Source organism: Zymoseptoria tritici, chromosome 8 (genome assembly GCF_000219625.1).
Source record: "Zymoseptoria tritici IPO323 chromosome 8, whole genome shotgun sequence".
NCBI lineage: Eukaryota > Fungi > Ascomycota > Dothideomycetes > Mycosphaerellales > Mycosphaerellaceae > Zymoseptoria > Zymoseptoria tritici.
In genome coordinates, this window is record NC_018211.1 from 2,252,993 (window position 1) to 2,273,242 (window position 20,250).

General features: G+C 51.7%; 5 protein-coding genes across 5 annotated transcripts; 1 reads left to right on the forward strand and 4 right to left on the reverse strand.

The window, feature by feature from the left end:
* Positions 1 to 2,263: 2,263 nt before the first annotated feature.
* On the forward strand, positions 2,264 to 5,031 carry MYCGRDRAFT_110638 (uncharacterized protein; the record flags this gene model as incomplete). The annotated part of the gene is made up of 4 exons (XM_003850146.1): positions 2,264 to 3,797; positions 4,257 to 4,332; positions 4,614 to 4,710; positions 4,796 to 5,031. 4 exons carry the CDS (start codon positions 2,404 to 2,406, stop codon positions 5,029 to 5,031), a joined length of 1,803 nt encoding a protein of 600 aa, XP_003850194.1.
* Positions 5,032 to 5,225: 194 nt separating this feature from the next.
* Positions 5,226 to 5,907, reverse strand: MYCGRDRAFT_95467 (uncharacterized protein; the record flags this gene model as incomplete). The annotated part of the gene is made up of 2 exons (XM_003850159.1): positions 5,226 to 5,427; positions 5,480 to 5,907. 2 exons carry the CDS (start codon positions 5,905 to 5,907, stop codon positions 5,226 to 5,228), a joined length of 630 nt encoding a protein of 209 aa, XP_003850207.1.
* Positions 5,908 to 6,646: 739 nt separating this feature from the next.
* On the reverse strand, positions 6,647 to 8,655 carry MYCGRDRAFT_46743 (uncharacterized protein; the record flags this gene model as incomplete). The annotated part of the gene is made up of 2 exons (XM_003850158.1): positions 6,647 to 8,321; positions 8,504 to 8,655. The coding sequence occupies 2 exons, from the start codon at positions 8,653 to 8,655 to the stop codon at positions 6,647 to 6,649; spliced, it is 1,827 nt and encodes a 608-aa protein (XP_003850206.1).
* A 2,507-nt stretch (positions 8,656 to 11,162) lies between these two features.
* On the reverse strand, positions 11,163 to 12,529 carry MYCGRDRAFT_75229 (uncharacterized protein; the record flags this gene model as incomplete). The annotated part of the gene is made up of 3 exons (XM_003850157.1): positions 11,163 to 12,195; positions 12,273 to 12,403; positions 12,481 to 12,529. 3 exons carry the CDS (start codon positions 12,489 to 12,491, stop codon positions 11,390 to 11,392), a joined length of 948 nt encoding a protein of 315 aa, XP_003850205.1.
* A 905-nt stretch (positions 12,530 to 13,434) lies between these two features.
* On the reverse strand, positions 13,435 to 15,280 carry CYP-20 (putative P450 monooxygenase; the record flags this gene model as incomplete). Its single annotated transcript, XM_003850156.1, has 3 exons — positions 13,435 to 13,727; positions 13,790 to 14,830; positions 14,890 to 15,280. The coding sequence occupies 3 exons, from the start codon at positions 15,191 to 15,193 to the stop codon at positions 13,435 to 13,437; spliced, it is 1,638 nt and encodes a 545-aa protein (XP_003850204.1).
* Positions 15,281 to 20,250: the final 4,970 nt, after the last annotated feature.

Below are 20,250 nucleotides of genomic sequence, written 5' to 3' on the forward strand. Positions count from 1 at the left end.
AGGAGAGGCCAGGCAGAGAGGAGAGACCAGGAAGAGAGGACAGACCAGGAAGAGAGGAAAGACCAGGAAGGGAGGGAGCGCCTGCTGCAGGGGCTCCGGTCGCAGGCAGCGAGGGAGCTCCGGCTGCAGGCACTCCGGGGACTGGCAGAGCTGGACGTTGAGGCTCAGCCTCTCGCTTAGCCTTATGGATGGCTCCTCCTCCAGGCAGTCCAGGCAGCGAGGAGAGGCCAGGCAGAGAGGAGAGACCAGGAAGAGAGGACAGGCCAGGAAGAGAGGAAAGACCAGGAAGGGAGGGAGCGCCTGCTGCAGGAGCTCCAGTCGCAGGCAGCGAGGGAGCTCCGGCTGCAGGCACTCCGGGGACTGGCAGAGCTGGAAGTTGAGGCGCATCCTCTCGCTTTTGAAATCCGAACTCAGATCCGGCATTCAACGAAGCCTTCCGCTCGATCGGATCCACATAGTGACGAGTGTCGGTCAGCTTCTGATTTGGCGTGATGCAGTATCCCAGCTGGACCAGAGAAGAGAGGAGGAGGAACTTCATGATCGCGTGCACGATGGCGAAGCGCCGCTCGGCGATGTTGTGTCGGTCTTCGAGGAGACCCAGGCCAGAGCTTTTCGTTGAACGAGCGTGGAAATAACGAGCGTTGCGAAGGAGAAAAGAGTGTATGAGGAAAGGAGCGTCGTGACCTAATGGGTCAATGAAGGGAAAAACAGCGTCCGTCAGAAAGGAGTGGTCGGACAGAAGGGACGATGTTGTCTTAATGTCTGTTCTCTTTGCGGGAGCTGCTACCAGTCTGGCATCATCCCCCTTCGCCATTGAACCACTATTGTCCTAGCAGGATCATCTCGTGCTTGCCAGGTATGAGATTGCGTACAAGGTAAATGCTGCAGGCGGATTCGGAGGCCTGCCGCGGTACCCTGGTGGTGTCATTGCGTGAACGTCGCTGGGCCGCAGACCCGCGGTCCACGAACTTCGACGAGATCTGTATCAATGAACGCATCAAGAGTAGAGAGCGTTCCGGCACGGGTTACAATAGCGCGAACAACACTTCAATTGTCTCGCAGCTCGACTGAACTTCAGCAGGACCGTGGGCGGGAAGACCGCAGAGCTCATCTCTTCAGAAGTTTCGAAAGCATGGCCATCCTGCGCCTTCATTTGAAGTCCCTTGCGATATAGCGATGTTGTCGTTGGCCGCGGGCTGCAGGAGTTCAAAATCGCATGGCATGGAGAAATTTACAGCATGGCGTGAGAGTCAATCGTGGCGTGATGTGACTGATGTCAGTCGTATGTAAAGCGAGTGATGAGGCGAGGACATCCCTGTCGTTCAAGCGCTTTGCCTTCCCAGACATCTTGTGGTCGATGGACGGCACCAAGGCGGCGTCGAGTCTCGCTCTCGGTCGCAGCGTCGAACGTCGACTAGCTTGTTGAAGTCATATCTTCGGAGTGGTCGTTGTCGACGGCGGCGATAGTTTCAAATCATGTAAGACATGGGCGTGAGAGTCTCCCTTGGCTCGATCATCCAAGCCGGCCGCGACCTTGTCAGCACTAAGCGATGAGAGAGTTTTCGACTTCCATGCCAGGTTCCCAGGAGTCGACAGTTCAAGCTTTCAAAGCAAGTTGCGTCCGAATCTCCAATGCAGATTTTAGAGATGCAGCAATCCGTGTTGTTCCTTGCGCGATGTTCGACGAGGTGAGGTTGAAGTGGCAAACGGCGGGAATCTTGGAAATCGTGGAGCAGGATCGTCAGTGGCCCCCACGAGGCTGAAACTAGACCAGCCGCCTTGCAAGCCACCTTCTCTTGCGTATATACACGCAGATAACAACGTTGCGATCCCAGTCGATTGGCACTCGTTGTTGCAAATGTATTGCTATACACAATAATCGCATATCCATTCAATTCTGGACCATCTCACGATTCACTTGATCTCCTCGAACGAGCGCAACGACTTCAAGAAGCCCTACCAGCGGCCCGGACCAGGATTCCCATTTCCCACGTTGCGAGCCGGTGGGGAACGCTCGACCGGGGCCAACTTGAAACGATCGTGATTCTTGCGGTAGCTTCCAAGAGAGAGCAGCGGAACAGGACAAGAAAGCAGCGCCGGGACGAGTCGTCTGGATCGTTCCACGGTCTTGGAGAGTCTCAGGGAGTCTGGACTTCGAGGAACCATCTATACCGCCAGCCACGTGTGACGAAAGCTCTCCAGGAACAAGGCACATTCCTCGAAAGCCTCCAGCCACCATTGCACACGACGCATTTCTCCTCGCACTTTTCTGCATCCGTCGTTCTGACACTGCTTGCAACAGTCTTGCTGTAAACATTTTGTCAACGATCAATTGTTCGTCGCAACACCGGTGCATCTGAGATCTCATCAAGGAACGAGTCAGCACAATATCCCGGCAAAACCATGGCCGAATTACCCACACCGCCCGTCAGCTACCGCGACTCGACGGACATGTTCTTCGCCGGCCGTCCCACCTCGACTGCATACGGCGGAGCCTCCGCAGATATCGCCGATGCAAACCAGTACTCCGTCTCCGGATTGGAAGACCACCGCAAACGAAGTTTCGCGACGAAACCGACCGCAAACATCGTCACGTCCAACATTGTACCCCTGCGACAAGGTCTCGGATCGCGGTTGATGAACGCTTCGTCACAACTCACGAGATCTGGGACCGTGCTGGGTTCGAAGCTTAAGGAGACGATTTCTTATGCTGCGCAACACCGGGCTCAACTTTCTTCTACCTCTACCGACAGCAATAACACCACGACTTTCCGACCTGATCGACCACCCACCGCTTCTTCCAGTAAATTTCTCGGCGGCCTCTTCGACGGCGACTCCGCTCCCGTCCGCCTCGGTGTGCCTTCTCCCTCCAAAGAAGACGACGAGGTCGAATTCATCATGGACCACCGCACGACGTTCACTCCGCGACCGAATACCCGCCATCAACGAAGCATCTCCGCCATATCTGCGAAGTCGAGCAGTAGTCCGAAATCCTGGTTTTCCCGCAAGGAGACTCCACCCGCCGCAGCATCTTCACCTCAAGCTCCCAAACGCGACGAGTTCGCGACCATGAATATCTCCTCCGCCCTCTTCCCTTCCGGTCCCGCCGACCCTTTGGATCCGCAATCTTTCAACGACCTGCTCCTCACCGCTACCGCTCTGCTCACCAGTTTCCAAGAGGCGTATCGCGGGAAGTGTGAAGCTCTCGCGGCTCTGCAACCGGAATTGGAAGTCCAGAAAGAGGAAGTCGAAGAAGCGAATACACGCAGCGAACATTTGAAATTGCAACTTGAGGGGATCGGAAGGGTTTGTGAGGAGCAGAAGAAAGTGAATGAGGAGCTCGTTGGTGTTTTGGCTAAGACGAGGGAGGAGGTCGCGCAAGGGAGGGAGACGATAAGGTTGGTGAGGAGGAGTACGGCTGGGAGTTCGATTCGGGGGAAGAGGAGGAGTGAAGGTGGGAGTAGTGTTGCGGACTCGGGGTATAGTGGTGGGGATGCGGGTGAGGAAGAGGAAGAGGAGGAGGATGATGACGACTATGCGAGTTCCATCGCTGGGCCGTCGAGCAATGGATCTGAAGGCTTGCGGACGCCGGAGGATATGCGGGTGCCAATGTTGATGGTGAGTCCGGAGTATGATGGGAGGGAGTGGGGGAGTGGTGGAGGGAAGGTGGAGATGATGAGGAAGGAGGTTGAGGCGAGTGGTGGGGTTTGGGGTACGGTGCAGACGCTTAGGCATGAGAATGTTGGGTTGAAGTTGAGGGTGGAGAGTTTGCAGCAGGAGTTGCAGGGCTGTATTGAGTTTGTGGAGGGCGTGGGAATGATATGAGAGTGGGGATGTGTGTGTGGTATGTCTTGTTTCTTTTGGTGTGGATTTAGCGATGGGTTGTTTATAGCTGTTCACTATTGAACTTGATGTCTCGCTCGTCTTTCCTGTCGTCTCTTCCTGTCTTATGGCCAGCGCACACGTGTCACCCCAGCAAGCGGAATGGGAGCACGTGTTGTAGAGTAAGGTAGCAGTTCTTGTGGAGGGAATTGCTGCGGACCGTGAGGAGGAGGAAGAGCAGCATATCGGCACGGATATGTCGCTTTCGCCATCCAGAATGAATGTGAACAGGGAGAAGCAGGAAGAACATGCTGACATGATCATCTCGAACACCAATTGTCCAGTGTCTCTTTTCTTCCAATCCAATGATATGGATCAAGGATTGAGAGACCTGCGGATTGTTGTCGGAAATGCAAGGCTCACCCTTCGTCTAGGGTTAGGGTTGAAAGCATCACGGACATCAAGCCTCACATCATCTGTGCTGCAGGAGAAGACCTCCCCGCTTCAAACGTCAGTCAAGGATCGAAGCGAACCGCAGTGAAAGAGTTTCCCGTCCTTTGGCAGTGAAATAATGTACGACCTCCGCCATGCGCAGCTGCCCAGTGCCCACGCGGTGCACGACGATCTTCCCGGATTTTCTCCCTGCACAAGCATGTCATGTGTTTCGTGCAAGCTGTAGCCATGTGCAGCTACCTGTATCTAGAGACACGAGTAGATCAAGTAGGTAAGGCATCATCATCTCTTCTCAAACCCTCCTTCCAACACAAAGTTCACATTTCCTTCAATTCCAGCGACTCCCAGAAACCGCTCTGCTCGAAGAAGTCGGTAGAGCTGCCACCAAAATTATGGATAAAGTCCTCAACGAAGTCCCCAACCTCGCACCAGATGGTCCGCTTGGGACTGCGAAGAAAGGCACGCCCATCCTTAGCCCTCCACTTCCTCCCTTCTCCCATCTTCACCTAACACCACCCAGGTCCCCTTTCCTTCATCGGCGACCCTCTAGGCCACATACTCTACTTCGCCCTCAGCCCTTTCGGCTACGTCCTCAAAGCGATAGGAAACCCCAACGGCGAAGCGTTGTTGAAAGTGCAAGATCAAGCGGCGAAGGAGTTGAAGTATATCGAGGATGTGGACGGGAAGAGGAAGAGTGAGGTGGACAGGAGTACGGGTGTGAAGGAGCAGACGGCGGGGAATCCGTTGGGGTTGTGAGTTGGGTGGGTGTGGATCAGGGAGTGTGAGAAGTGCAGAGAGCAACAAAGACTGGCCAGAAGGTCGAACAGCACGGGAAATGATTGACCGTTTCATTGCCTTTTCGTTCATGTCGCTTGATTGCCTCTCGCTAGCACCGTCCGCTCCAACATACCGACTGGGCTGCAACGTGATCGCTGCTTCTCTGCCCTTTCTTAACAACCGTTCAATACACTCTGGACCTTACTCTTCTCCTCCGAGTCCATGTTCAAACCATAGTAGTACTTGACCTGCACCCAAGCCCTCACATACGTACACCTGTACGCCACTCTCGACGGCAGAAACTCCGCGGGATCCTTATCTCCCTTCCCCTGGTTGACCGTATCCGTGACGGCGAGGAGTTGCGGACGAGTCAAGCTATCACAAAAGTCAGCAATATCCTCTGATGATTGAAGGGATGAAGTCGTACTCGTTAGCAAACTCCTGCCTCCTAGCATTCGTCCAGTCCTTCGCACCAGACACCCACGCCTCCCTCAACGGCACCAGATGGTCAATATCCACGCTCGCAGCATCCGTCCACGTCGCGCCGTCGTAGTCGGAGTACCACGTCCCGGAAGTAGACTGACACTCCGAGTTCGTCACGACGTTCGAGCCGTCTCGGCGGAGGACGGTTTCGCGGGTATTGCAGGCTCCGCTGATGGTGATCCAGTGGTTGAAGAGGTCGCGGTTGTAGGCGGGAGAGTTGTTCTCTGCGGCCACGGGGATTTGGGCGAGGTATTGGCGGGCGGTGGCGGCGGAGACCGGGGTGGGGAGGTTGCCGCGCTTGAGGAGGGGTTCCGAGAGGGGAGCTGCGAAGGCAGTGGTGGCCAGGAGGAGGAGGGTGGATTTGAGGCCCATGGTGATGGATGGTTGGGTGGATTGGGTAGAAGCTGGTGGTGGTGGTGTGAACTGAAGGATGTGTCGATCCATTCTGAAGGCGAGGTAAAGTCGACTTATATATCCCAAGCCCGCGCTATACCGCACGCTGTACCTTCTTCAAGAAGGTAGGCATACATCGGCATGTACAGTGCGACTCCAATCGTAGCTCGGACATATTTCCTCAAACGTACAAGCAGTATAGCACTCAATCGCCGGAATTTTGCCGTGCAGTCGTTCACTTCACCTTATCTCGACCACGTGCGGCCATGCTTCGCTGCCATCGACACGACCCTTGTGTCCTTCCAATTCGAGCTTAAGCAAAGCCTGCAAAGTGCTCCAATCTGGGACAAAATCGGCCGCCAAGACGATTTGATCTGCAGCATTGCCGATCTGCCCAGCCCACGATCCCGGATTGTGAGGTCGTGATTCGTCGGGAGTGACCTTTCGACGGCGAGATGCGCGACCTGATTATCGGCGTTGCAAGGGCATGCTCGTTTCATGTGCCTCGTGAGATGTCCAACGTGCTGGTCGTTCGGCTCAAAGGCCAGAAACGCTCAAGTCGTGACCGCTCCGTGCGACGCCGTCCAGCTTGGCTTCGTGTCTCCACGAGGTTACAACGAACGAAGTGCCGAACATCTCATGCATCGCCAATGAGCATGGGTTGAGAGCATTCGAGAGAGCATCGGTTGTCGATTCCTTCTCCCACGAAGGCTTCTGCTCACGCTCCAAATCCGAACTGCTCCGCATACCCAGCAGGCATCGGCACACCACCGATCCCCATCTCCTGCTGACTATTAACAACCAGCTCCGGGTTCAAGAACATGTCCCACTCAAACGGCAGATCCAATTGTCCCCAGTCCAGATTCGGCGCTTCGCTCAACGTGCTACTCGGGCCGGCAGATGGGTGATCGATGAACGGTGGCGTCGCGGGAACGGCATTCAAAGCTTCCAATTCCTTTGTCTTCCGTTTTCTCGCCATGGCGATCAGCGCCGTAGCCTGATTGTATGCTTCGCGCACCATGTGCGTGTCATAAGTCTGGGCAATGGTATGCATCAAATCCATAACGGGCTGGATATTCGCTAGGCTTCGTGGCGTTCCAACGGCGATACAGACGCAGAGGAATTGGAAGGGGGTGCAGATGACGTTCCACCAGGGAGTGCGGGAGGTGAAAAGAGCCTTGGAAGCGATGAGCGCGGATTTGCCGACTGAGATGACGGTATCGGCGCGGTCTTTGGCGTCGGTAAGAGACATGAGCCATAAGCGGCGGTAAATGGCGAAAGCAAGGTCGGCTTTGAGGAGTGATATGAAGGACGATTCAGTGTGCAAAGCTTCAATGCGAGTCAATGCTGCGCCGAGCGCAGCCGGCGGATCTGGTTCGCGCTCGCGGTCAACGAAGTCGTTTGGGAGGAGGTCCGCGAGCTCGACGAATTGGTGCGCGTGAGAACCAGTTTCCGGAGCGAACTTCTTGGTCGTCACGACATCGTAATTGACGCGAGTGCGGCCGTATTCAAACGAGAGGAGGATATTGAGGGCGCGGGCGATCCAGAACAGACGTCGGCGCTGCTTAGCCAGTTTGTGGTCGGCATTGACTGATGGATAGACGACAGCGATGGTCTGCATTTCTTTGTGCAGGCCGGAGGCTTCAACTTGATGCATTGTGATGCAAGAAGTTATCCAACCGGCGTGCGGGCGGGAAGTCAGGCGGAGGTAGATCGTGCGGAGGATCCAGCCTGTAACGTGGTTGGGCATGGGCGAGTAGCACACGCTCGTTTCAATCAGGACTCGCTGTGCTTCCGTAGCAAAGGTCGACTCTTTGGGATGTGGGTTCGGCGAGAAGAACGAACCCAATGCTGCGACTCCTAACGCAACAGCATCGATTCCTTTCCAGCCGTACGGATCCTTGAATCGTGCTGCAGCCTGCTCCATGAACTCGACCTCGTCGGGAATGCCAAATTCAGGCTTGACGACTTTGAAATACACGCTCGCGAGACTTTGCATATCGTTCCATGTCATGAGATTTGTGATATCAACCGGCGGCTCCTTCGGTTCCTGTCGAATGCCCAGATGCCAGGCGAAAGAGTGCAATCTTGGAACATTCTCCGCTTCGAGGTCCATTCCCAGAATCCTTGGAAATGCAATCGCCGAGTTGGCTTTGACGAAACGAGTCTTAATCGGGTCCAGGATACCTCGGTGATGGAATCTCGCTCCCGGTGCGGTCAGAGGATGTGCTTGTAGTTGGATGATGCTCGGTGTTGTCGAGCCGATAGGTTGCGGTGGTGGAGGTTCCGCTGCAACGTCGGCGACGTGGGCCAACGAGGGCCGCTTCGAACTGCTGGCATACTCGCATTTGTACTCGTAGCGGACACATGTCGCACATGGAAGTCGGCCGTCGCTGTATCACTGAGTGTAAGCAGGAAGGCGGGGTGTTCAGGTTGCTTCGAGGACGATAGCGGACTTGATCGAGATCTTGAGACGATAATGTGAACAGATGCTGCGTTATCCTGAATGACGGATGTCTCAAGAAGACGACCCATCATCCCACCTTGAAACCATAGAAAAAAGAATCAAACATACCACTTCCGCTTCCTCGTCCTGCACGGCGTACAAGCAGCCTTTGATCGTTGCCGTCCACCACCAACCGGCTGTCCGCCGGTCACATCATCATGCTCGTCGTCGTCCGGACTCAACGACCGCTTCGTGCCATTTCGGTGTTCTGTAGCCGCCATGTGCAACAATGTGCTCGTTGTGAGGAAAGAGATGGTCGGCTAATGCGGGAATGAATTGCGAGAGAGACGGAGCAGACGGCGGAAGTTGCGGGAGGCTCAATCTTCATTGGTTTGATTCACGGGATGCATCTCATTTCAACAACCACACTGGACGAACACCGTGTTCGACTGTTGTCTTTTACAGATTTGCCTGATCATGAATCCTCCCCAACCCACAACACCTCCACGTCCAGTATGCTCCTGCGGCGACCGAGACGTAAATCACTGTCTCGAATCCGTTCCGCCTTCCTGTGCGCCCGAGCATCTACACATCGAGTACTCCCACTTTCTGAACGTCTTCCATGACAACTTCCGCCGCGATCTCCCTCTCGCAACCGCTCGGCTCGACGACTGGATCGACAAGGGCCACCGTCAACGGCGTGAGTATTGTCCGAAAGAAGGTCGCGCCGCAGTTGGCACTGAAAAGTCCCCGGTGACGACAAGTGCATTGCTCAAGCGAAAGAAGGGACAGAAAATTGGCGGCCACACGATGGATCTCGGAAAGAGCTGCGAGGTCGACGAGTAGAGATCGCACGAATTTTCGATGCGGCACTTGAAGTCTCCACGACTGCACGCAGAGTCGGTACAATCGAGCCTCCCGCAGATGAGCAGTGCGCGTGAAGTCATGGACAAGCAGGCGACCGCACATCCTGCCGAGACGCATCTTGACAAGCATGGGCTGCAGCAAGAACGGTCTCATCGGAGCGGATTGTCAGACTTGGTTACCAGGCTCGATTATGCAGAGCTGATTGCGTAGCTGGACGCCGGATCATTCTTGTTGGTCATATGGCCCGTTGACCATCAGTGTCTGGACGACACCTGCAAAAGGTCGCAGTGCAGCCCGGAGATGTGCATCCTTGTAAGTCGACTTCTTCGCTTTCTGTCACATATGCCATACCTTCGATCAGACACAGACCTTCCATGCACCGTCCTACATCTTGTCACGATCAAGGGAGCGAGGATTCAGTGGATGCGGCGAGTTTGGCAGACATTGTGAGTATGCCTCGATCCGCGGTGTGGAAGAGCCGGTTCATGAGATCTTCTTTGTCCCGTCCCAGTTGTTCGCGACTGTTCTCAATCATATTCCTCGAGCATTGCGTCAAGTCGACCCCCTCGCTTTTCACATCGGCCTGCCATGGCAAAACCATCGGCAGGGGAAAGTCGCTCGCTGGCGTGATGAAAAGGGCACCCTGGCCGCGATTCAGATGAAGCCACTGTCTCATATCTCCTAGCTCGTCTTTTCAGTACAGCTAGAATCCAGCCATTAGCTGGAGCCAGGAGGGTATGATCTACGCGAGGTTACACACGCCGGCACCTCGCAGCGCGCTGAGTTGCACTGCTGCCTAAAGGAGGTCGATGAGCTGTTCACAGTACTGGTATATTTCTTCATCCCCGAATTGTACCTCCCTTCAACAACAGGCAACAATGTCTCCTCCAACCAAGAAGCAGCGCCTCCTCTCGCCGCACCATCCATCTCCAACAACACAACCACAGCCCGACTCTCCCTCGTCTCCTCCACCCACATCAAAGACAGCATACAGTCCCTCCACTCCCACCCTTTCCACCGGCACCAACCATATCAAATTTCTCCCCTCATACTCCGCCCTACCATATTCCCTAGAGGGAAACCTCAATCTCTTCAGCCGGAACAGTCCACCCTTTCTCTTCAGACAGCCAGCAGATCTCGACTTCGGCGCTAAACTCTGTCCAGCCTGGGAAGGAAGCCAACCAGGCTCTCACGACGCGATCACAAAATCTGAAGCGCCGTTGGCGAGAATCCAGGTACGGCGAAGAAGTAGCCGACCGGCACTCCTCCGGCGCGACTCCCCAGGAATCACGTGGACAAAGTCTGATCGCTCGCGATCATACCTGGAGGAAAAACTTCGACAACGGATGTCAGAGGGTGAAGTGGAACGGCAGAGAAAGACGACAGTACATTCGAGCGGACGGAGAAAGTGCTGGACGAAAGGGAAGAAGTTGCGGTCGAGGTCGGAGACGGTCCAATCGAGAGTTGAAGAGGCGAAGCGTCCGGGAGAAGATCAGGTCGCTCGCGGCGCATGTGGATCGTTTTTTTTTTCCGCTGGAGGATCTGTCACTCGAAGATGCGCGGCGTTGCGTATGAGGATGTTCATCGTGTGTATTTCTGGGCTGTTGGAGCCGGAGATGGGAGACAGGCGTTTGAGGGTTTGGTAGCGACTCCATCTCGAAACATCGCTTTCAGGCAGAGATGTCGCTTTCAGGCAGCTGGCTACGCAAGGACTTCCTCCCAGGCTTTGGACTCTTCATCTTGCTGTCCACGTGTGTGTGGTGGAAAGGGTCTGATGGAGTCGTTACACGGACAGCTTTTTGACGGCGGTAAGCATTGTTCAGCGTCCAAAGCATACGACCAGCGCTGCGTATCAGAAAACGAGGCGGCAGCTCGACCAGGACACTGACCACGAAGCATATCAGCGGACATTTGGTTCTTGACTTCATTTCATTTGGGGCCGTAGCTACTTGATTTCATTGGTTTTCTTCCTTGATTTCCTTTCTCGCCTCCTTCCGCATCTCGGCGGAAGCCAGGCATCGTTCCCATCCGCGCTTTGATCTCTGAGGTAGCTTCTCAGTATTCTCGTCATCTCATAACCTACAAAGCTCTGCCGGCGGGAGTCTCTTCCCACACGATATCCAGGCCAGCACGAGCGTCCATACTACTCTACACGTCGACGCCATCGACGACCATACCCTTCTGCCACTTGTAGCACATCTTCCTCGCCACCTCATCAGCCGCATCGTCCGACACCAGGGCTCCGACGAGGTACAGAGCGCCGTCCATACCGGACGTCACGCCGCTGGTGGTCAACACACGGAGCCCTCCCAGACGGAGGTTCGCACGCTTGAGCACGCTCTCGCGGCGGTTGTTGCTGAGCTTGAGACTCATGCTGCCCTTGCGAGCGTTGGACATGCGACGGCCACTGCCATTGGTGACTTCTTCAATCGGAGAGATGCCGCCGGCGGAGCTCTTGCGGCGCTTGTGTTCCTTGAGCTCCTTGCGGGTCAAGACGTATGGGTTCTCGTCTTCATTCTCGCCGAGGTCGAAGCGGAGGTTGTTGACGACGTAGCGTTCTTCGACGACGTCGACCCGCTCAGCCATGTCGCGCTGAGCCACGTTGGAGCAGGCGATCTCGAACTTGGTGATGAAGTCCGGGTGCGTGGTGGCGGTGAGGCCGCTGAGGATGCCGGCTTCGGCGAGGAAGAGGGAGCCCGTGCAGACGGACATGAGGGAGCGTTCGCGGTTGGGGTTTTTCTTCTGCAGTTCGGCGAAGGCTTTGATGAGGGCGAGGGGTTGTTTCTTGTTCTTGACGACGTCTTCGTGGGAGCCGCCGGGAATGACGAGGACGTCGATCTCGGAGAGACGCTTCAGAGCTTCGTCGTAGGTGATGTGGGCGCGGAGGGAGGCGCCTTGGAGGGTGGTGACATGCTCTTGTGGGCCGGCGAAGATGGTGCGGAAGGCTTTGGAGTCTGTGGTGGAGGAGGGAGGGGTTGAGTCAGAGGCGGGGTATGCAATGTGGTGTTGTGTTGTGTTGTGGTATGCTCACCTGGGTTCTTCGCATCGTGCTGAGCCCAGCTGAAGACTTCCAAGGGACCGACGGCGTCCATGGTGTCCATGTTGTCGTGGAGGGTGATGAGGACCTTGAGTGGCTCGAAGACGCCCTCAGGTTCTTCCGTGCTGTAGGAGAGAGGCAGCTTGTCAGCGTGGTGTTGAGGGAGAGAGGAGTGAGGTGATGATGGAGGATGTTGACATACATTGCACTCATCGTAGCGGTGTTGTGTGGTGTGATGGATTGGATTGGTGTGAGGGTGGTTGATGAAGAAAGGAAGATGAAACCGAGTCGAAGGGAAGAAACAGCTTTGAGCTCTTGGGAGTTGTCACTTCATCTCTCTTCGCATTGGGTGGACAGCTCCCGTCATGCTCACCTGTCCCCTTCCTGCTCTCGTGACACCCGACAAGGAGCTTGGGCCCCTTTCGCGTCACCAAGAATCTGACGGAAAGACGTCCCTGCGGCGGGGCATCGGGGGAGCGACCCGTGGAAATCCGGGGAAGCTCCCAAGTCCACGGCATGTCGCGGATATGTCGACAAATCCACGAGAGCCGTACAGAGCACCGGCAGAATGACGGAGCCACGAAGCATCCATATCATCGTCCACCGTGTCCCCCGCACTTTCATCATGAAACAGAGCGTTGCGCTAATTTAATGCCACTAGCGTGAGGGGCACTGGAGCGTGGTCGTTGCACGTGCTCGAGTTTGTCCTCCCTCTTCCAACCGCGATATCGCTCAGTATTGCCCACCCAAGGTCTCATCCACACATATACGCCCGTCCCTCCTTTCAAAGTCCTCGAAATAGCAAGATTGGACAGAGAAATCGAACTTCCTTGCTCCTATCAAGCTTTCGATCACGAAACCCTGGCCCGGATCATCTCTGGCTGTAGTCGGACCGGAAGGTCACGCATGTACAAGAGTACAGTACACACTGGTCGCGTGTGGTGTGGTGCGACTGCTCATGGTGATGGAATAGGAGGAGCAGGAGGCAATACCCACTCTAATCGGTGTAGGCTACGAAAGCATGGCCAGCACAGTCGTAGGTAACATTGCACACGTCTCAGAACCAGAACACCGCCGTACATAAATCTCAGGCACGCAATGCATCCCTCCCCTCCCCTCCACCCATCCCCTCCACCCATCTGCCCCACCTCCCTACCTACCTCCTCCTCTCCCCACAAACAACCTCACAATCCCCCAAATCCACCGTAAAATGATCCTTCGTGCCCCTCAAAATCCTGCTCCCGTCCTCCCCGTCCGCCAGCCTCCAGTCAAATTTCTGTACCAACCGCGTCGTCAGAGTCCGCAACTCCATCAACGCTAAATTTTTGCCGATACAACCCATCGGACCCATGGAAAAGGGCGCGAAGGCGTCTTTGTGCTTCACTTTGTCGCTTTGGGTGGACCAGCGTTCGGGGAGGAATGTGTCGGGTTGGGCGTAGATGTCGGGGTCTGGGGTGGGTGAGGATGGTCAGTTGGATGTGATTGAGGGGAGGAGTAGAGATGATACTGACCTCGACCCATAACGAACATGGGCGTCACGAACTGTACGTTCCCTGGGATCCAGGTGTCGCCGACTTTGAGACCCTCGGGAGGAGTTAAGCGTTCAACACCAGATGGGACGGGCGGGTGCATGCGGAGGGCTTCGTTGATGCAGCCGTTCAAGATCGGAGCGTTGCGGATATCTTTGTCCTGCCAGTCGCCGGTCGTGAGCGGGTCGAGCTCTTCGCGGAGTTTCTCAACGATCTCCGGGTTCTGCGCGAGATGGAAGAATAAGTATGTGAACGTCGCGGCTGTCGTGTCACTTCCCGCCACGATGATGAGTCGAGCGTCCGCTTGCAACATCGTGTCCTTTTCCGGATGAGGCACGTCTTTGTATGCTTTGAGTAGCCAGCCCATGATGTCCACGTCTCGTTTCGTGTTGCCTTCATTTTGCACTCGCCAGGTCAGTTCGGAGACGCAGAAGTTGACGAATTTCTGGTAGCCGGCGGAGAGGCCGGGGATGGCGGTCAAGAGACGGAAGAACCAGAGTGGAAGTCTGTATGCGAGGGGCTGCATGCCTTCGTCCAGCATTTCCAGTTCGTGGGGTTTCTCGCCTTTGTCCAGCATACCGTAGTCGCGGCCGAACGCCAATAGACCCATGGCGTCGAAGGAGAACAGGTTGAACCATTTCGTGAGATTGACGGGTTTGTCGCCGTGCTCGGCGATTTTGGTGAGGAATTTGTCGTTGAAGGTTTGGATTTCCGTCTCGTAGTCGCGGATGGCTTTTTCCGAGAATGCAGGAGCCCAGACACGACGTCTGCGGTCGTGGAGGCCTTTGTCGCGAGAGGTTTGCATGGAGGTCAAGGGCTTGTCGCCATCGTACCAGATCGATTTCGTGACGCGGGACTTGGCTCCGTAGGCAAGTTCCATGATTTCGGGATCGGTGATGGAGAGGTCGTTGGTTCCGATCCGGACGATTTTGCCGTGCTTCTTGTGCTGGGCTTGGAGCCAGTAGTAGCCATCGGATTTGGCGGCCAGCTGGGTTGAGAGCCAGAAGTTGGAGATTCTGGCGGCTGCATGTGTTCAGGTCAACTTCTGATTGTATTTTGAGCTTCTCGAGGCAGTAGCTTACGATATGGTCCAGGAAATCTGTTGAGCGGGTTGAGAAGTAGGCGGTATACAAGGCAGTTGCCAAAAAGCGCCGCCAGCAGAGCACCGGACGCCCAGGTCAAGGTGCTGAAGGCGGCAGAGGTAGTCAAGCCATATGATGCTGTCAGGGCAAAGAAGCCCGCGATGTTGGCAAGCAGAAAAGTGTTGATGAACCTCAGAGCGTGCATGTGCGTCTCGAAGCGGTTGAAGTACAGCCAGTACAAGCCAGTGCCGGCAGCAAAGGCTCCAAGGCTGCTAATCGCCAGCGGCGCTGCTGCGGTTGACATGATGTGGGCTCAAGTGGTCGTCTATGCCAATGTCGTGTGTTTGAAGGAAAACTGGTCTCCGAAGAAAGACCAGACGGTTCCCTATGCTATGAATGCAACACGGCAATGCCTTGAGTGTCACCCCACTATACGCAACGGTGTCTACAGCCCGGCCGACCAGTCGCACATGCCAAGCCGACTAGTCAAATTCCGACATTTTCGCGTTTAGGGTCGGCCGAGGAAGTAAGGGGTAGGCTTGGCATTAGTAAAAAATCTTTATACGTAGCATCGCGACGCTGTTTTGTAAAATATTACGTAAAATTATACCTTTCTTTACTATAGATTTACTTAAGGCTTTATATACCGACGGGCTCTATAACGAGGACGATCTTTTCGAGGCTACTTATACGATTACCCTACTAGACGAGAAGGTAGCCTAATATGTTATATAATACGTTTCCGAACATATTCGCGAATACGTTCGAAAACGTATTTATTCTAGTATTAACTAATATATCGATCCCTATAGGACGTTCTACTACCCGATACTATTATTATAGAGTATTAAGGTATCGTAATAATAGTAGTAGACATCGAGGTAGTATCTATAATACTAGAATATCCTAAGACGTATATAGCCGGCTACGTATATATTATCGACACTCGAATAACGCCTAACCTTAAGGCGAAGCTAGAGAAATCGGGGTATTCGGTAAGTAGCGCTTTAACGTATTACTAAACGTATTCCCGAACACGTTTAGTAATACGTTAAGTAATATATTTCTCTTTCTTTTACTTACGATATTCGCTAATATATTTCCCTATAGACCGAGTATTATATAATAAGAGACTATCTACCTAAGGACTCTCGGTATCGATTCCTCGATAACGCTCCGTATATACATATTATTAGTACTTATAGCGGAATACGGGCTTACGAATATATTAAGCTGTAGTATCTAATATAGAGCTTTACTAAGGTTCCTATCGATTACTAGGAGAATTAGGATACCGAGCGGCTACTAATATCCTTATTTAAGAGAGATAAGCGGAAGATCGACGCGAATAGGTAAGTTATATCTATAACATGTTTTTTAACATGTTCGTTAACGTATTCGGGAATACGTTAAACTACCGGTTTAGATATACTCGAACCTTAATATAATCGAAAATATAATCTAGGCCTCCGTAACGCCTAAATATGTTCGCGAACATGTTTAGGTTCGCTAACGCCTAACGCTAAAGGGGATAGGCCTAATATAAGGAACCGGACTAAGGAGTCTAATATAGCCGAACGTGTTCGCGAACATATTCTAGCTTTACGAACATGTTCGAGCTTATATTTTACCTCGACTAATAATTTAATAGGTACTATTACTCGATTAAGAGGTCCTTCGAGAGGCGGAGCGCGTATAGTAATAAGAAGGCGGGTATCTCGTAATAACTAAGCTACTAGCCGGTATTCGTATATAATATACGAATAGTAAGGGTAATATGTTCCTAAACGTATTACGGAACGTGTTCGCTAATGTATTAAGTAGACTATTTTAGGGCAACCTAAGGTTTATATTTAATACCGATACTATATACCCTACGCCTAGTAGTATTATATTCGGTCGTTTAATCCTTACGGGGAAACCGATATTAACTATTTAGAGCTACGGTTCGAGGATTCCTATACCCTCCTAATAGAGGCCTACGAGATTATCGAGACTATTATATTAAGGCGGCGCCTATATAGTAAGTAAATACGTTCCTAAATATGTTTATAAGTATATTACTTAATATATCCCCTAATACTTTTCTAGGTAAGGTCTATATATAGGGCGAGGGCGAGCTTATTATATATCCGTATCCTATAAGGTTCGTCGTTTAGATTCCGAAGAATCTTATCTAAACGCCGTATACTATTCTTATCTCTTAAGGCGTTTATAATTACGTTCTACCGCCGCTAAATAAGATACCGATAGAAGTTTAAAAAGAGCTAGAGGAAATTATCGAGTAAATATACGATTCGGAGCTAACGACGGGTAAGCTATCTCGAAAGGCCCTTTAAAGATATTATATAAGATATTTATAAACGTATTACGTAATACGTTGTCGAATATATTAGGCCGCTACTAACTAGTAATAGCTCGGTTCTTCGTTAGCTAATAAGTAAAGGACTACTAGGAGTTAAAGGGGAAGCCCTCCCTTAGCTAGGTTTATAACTCGTTAAATAATACGGCTAAGATTATAGCTTTAATCGATAAATAGAAGGCCCTATACTACCCGGACGGCCGTAATTTCCGTACTATACTCCTAGACTACGAGTAGGAGAAGAGGGATCCCGAGATAGTAAGACCTATCTACCCGAACGTATTCGTTAATACGTTCTAGAACGTATTAACGAACATATTACTTATTATACCTCCCGCTATATTAGCTAATATAATATTGTTTGTTTTGTTTGTTTGTTTGTTCTATTTACGTCCTATAGGAGTCTATAACTATGTAGGACGGCTGTCTCGCGACAGCAATCTATCTATGTACAATCGTTGTTCTCTCGTATCTCTTAACCTTAGGGAAAGACCCGTGCCTAGGATAGTAGCAAGCTAGTATCGAAGGACTTTAAAGAAAGATAAATAAGGAAAAGTAAAAGGAGTGTAGGCTAGACGGTCTCGTCTTCGCCTCTTGCTAGGTGCTAGGACCTAGAAGCAATCTTTATATCCGAGAGAAAGGTAGTAAGGTGTTTCCGGAGTTCCTTATCTTCTACTATTTCTAGTAGAGATTGTGCTTGTCGTAGTAGTAGTAGCCTAAATACATCGTAGATAGGGCAGCTACATACGAGGTGTTCTACTGTTTCTCGTCGTCCGCAAGGGCAGTCTAGCGTCGTTACGTGTCTAAAGCAATAGAGATAGGACTTTAGGTATCCGTGTCCTAATAGGATAGTATAGAAGGTACTAGTTAAAGCGCGTCTTCCTCCTATTCTATGTTTTCCTAGCGAGCTCTATAGAAATCGACTAAGGTAGCTATTTGTATTCCTAGGTACCTTATTAATCTCCCGTTGTCTTACTATTTCGTATCGGGTTTTCTAGACGCTAAAGAGATCGTCTTTTGCGTAGTTAGCCCTCTCGTATTCTACAAAATGCTTGTATTGTCGGAGTCGATAACAGAGTAGTTATATCTATATTCTCTATCGTTTTTGCGGAAGTATCTCTCTCGAGTCCTCGTATCGGACTTCTCGCGTATCCGAAGGCGCGCTTTAGATAGCGAGTCTTATAGGGTAGTTTTCGGGTAGCTTTACTACGCGTAGAGAGTATAAAATTAACTATCTCTCTAGGCATAGATCTAGGGGGAAGAGATTTAACTCTACTTCGGACGGGACGTTTAGGGCGGTACGGAAAACGCCTAGGATCTTTCTATAAGCTTTACTTTATAGAGATACTAGAGGTTTTATGCTCTTTTTCGACCGCTACCAAACCGGGGCCCCGTAGTCTACTATTATAGTAACGCAGGCTAGGTAGATCTTTCTTAACGATATAGAAGATAGACCGCGTTCGGTATTTGCTAGTCTTTCTAATTAATAGAATACTGCTTATACTTGTACCGATCTTATTGCAATATACTCCTTAAAGGTAAGACCGGCGTCTAGCTAAATCCTAAGCTACCTTATCGCTTTCTTTACCGGGCGAACAATATCGCTATTTAGAAGAATTACCGGGCAATTAGACCCTTTCCCTTTCGAGAAGTGTACTAGGTCTATCTTTGCTAGGTCGAAAGTAATTAAGTTCTTCTTTCCTAGGTCTATTAGCCTTCTTGCCTTACGTTCTAGTACCTTAGAGTTCTTCTTAAGGGACGTAGACAAGGTAGATAGTCTAATATTGTTAACGTAGGAACTAGGAGTAACTCCTTATAGCGAGAAGAATATGTCGCGCATATAGATAAGAAAGAGGATAGGAGATATCGGGCTACCTTACAGAACGCCGATCTCTACGTCCTAGAATTCCTATATCTGTCCGTCAAATGCTATTCGTAGGCGTCTATTACTTATAAACGACTAAACCTAATATATAAGGCTATACGGAAGCCTTAACTAGATTATTATTCTTAATAGTCGGTTTTTTATAACGTAGTTATATACTTCTCTTACATCGAGGAAGATAACCGAAGTCTTCTTTTTCTTTCTTCGATTCTCCTCGATTTCGTTCGTTAAGAGAAGCACTATATCGATAGCCGATTTCTTCTTTCGCCTTCCTAACTACAAGTCGTATAAAAGGGGCTTCGTCTCTACGATAATCCCTAGGCGTTTTGCAAGTATTCTCTTACTAATCTTACTAAGACAGTTTAAGAGAGAGATAACTCGGTAGGCCTTAGGGACCGAATAGTCTAGTTTTCCTAGCTTTACTAGAACTACGCCTATCGCAACTTTCCAGCATCGGGGGTAGTGTCCTTCGTTAAGTAGCCTACTATATATACGTAGAAAGGTAATAGGAATGGCGCCGTACGCTTTACTAATAATAGCTTGCGTAATGCCGTCTGGGCCCGGCGTTTTTCCTTTTACTATCTTCGTACTACAGGCGGCAGCGAGTTCCTCTTCGGTTAGCGTAGTCCAGCCCCAATCCCCGGCTGTATACGCTTCCCAACGGCTAGGCAGAGGTTCCTCGGCAGGAGGGCGCGGAAATAAGGCTTCGGAGAAGGCCTTACATTTCCCCTCGAAAGAATCTTCGTTGTTTATCGTAGGTATCTGTCTTCGGCTGCTATTCCTAGTATAGGATATAGCTTTAAAGATAGATTTCGAGTCTTCTTTTTTAAGGAAAGCGTTCTAGTAGTTCTTCTTAGCTGTTTTAATAGCTTAGAAGTACTCGTTTCTCGCTTTCGTATACGCCTCTTTCTCGTCTAGCGTCGGCGTACGTCCGTAGGTAAAGGTCTGTCTATATGTTCTAGACATTGTACGGCGTAGCGTGCGTAGCTCTCTATTCTACTAAGGTTTTGCGCAGGCGTATACTACTTTTTCTAGGATTGCTCCCCGCATCGATTTAGTAATACACGAGGTAAAGGAGTCTACGATGTCGTCGAGGGAGTTCGTATAGTTAATA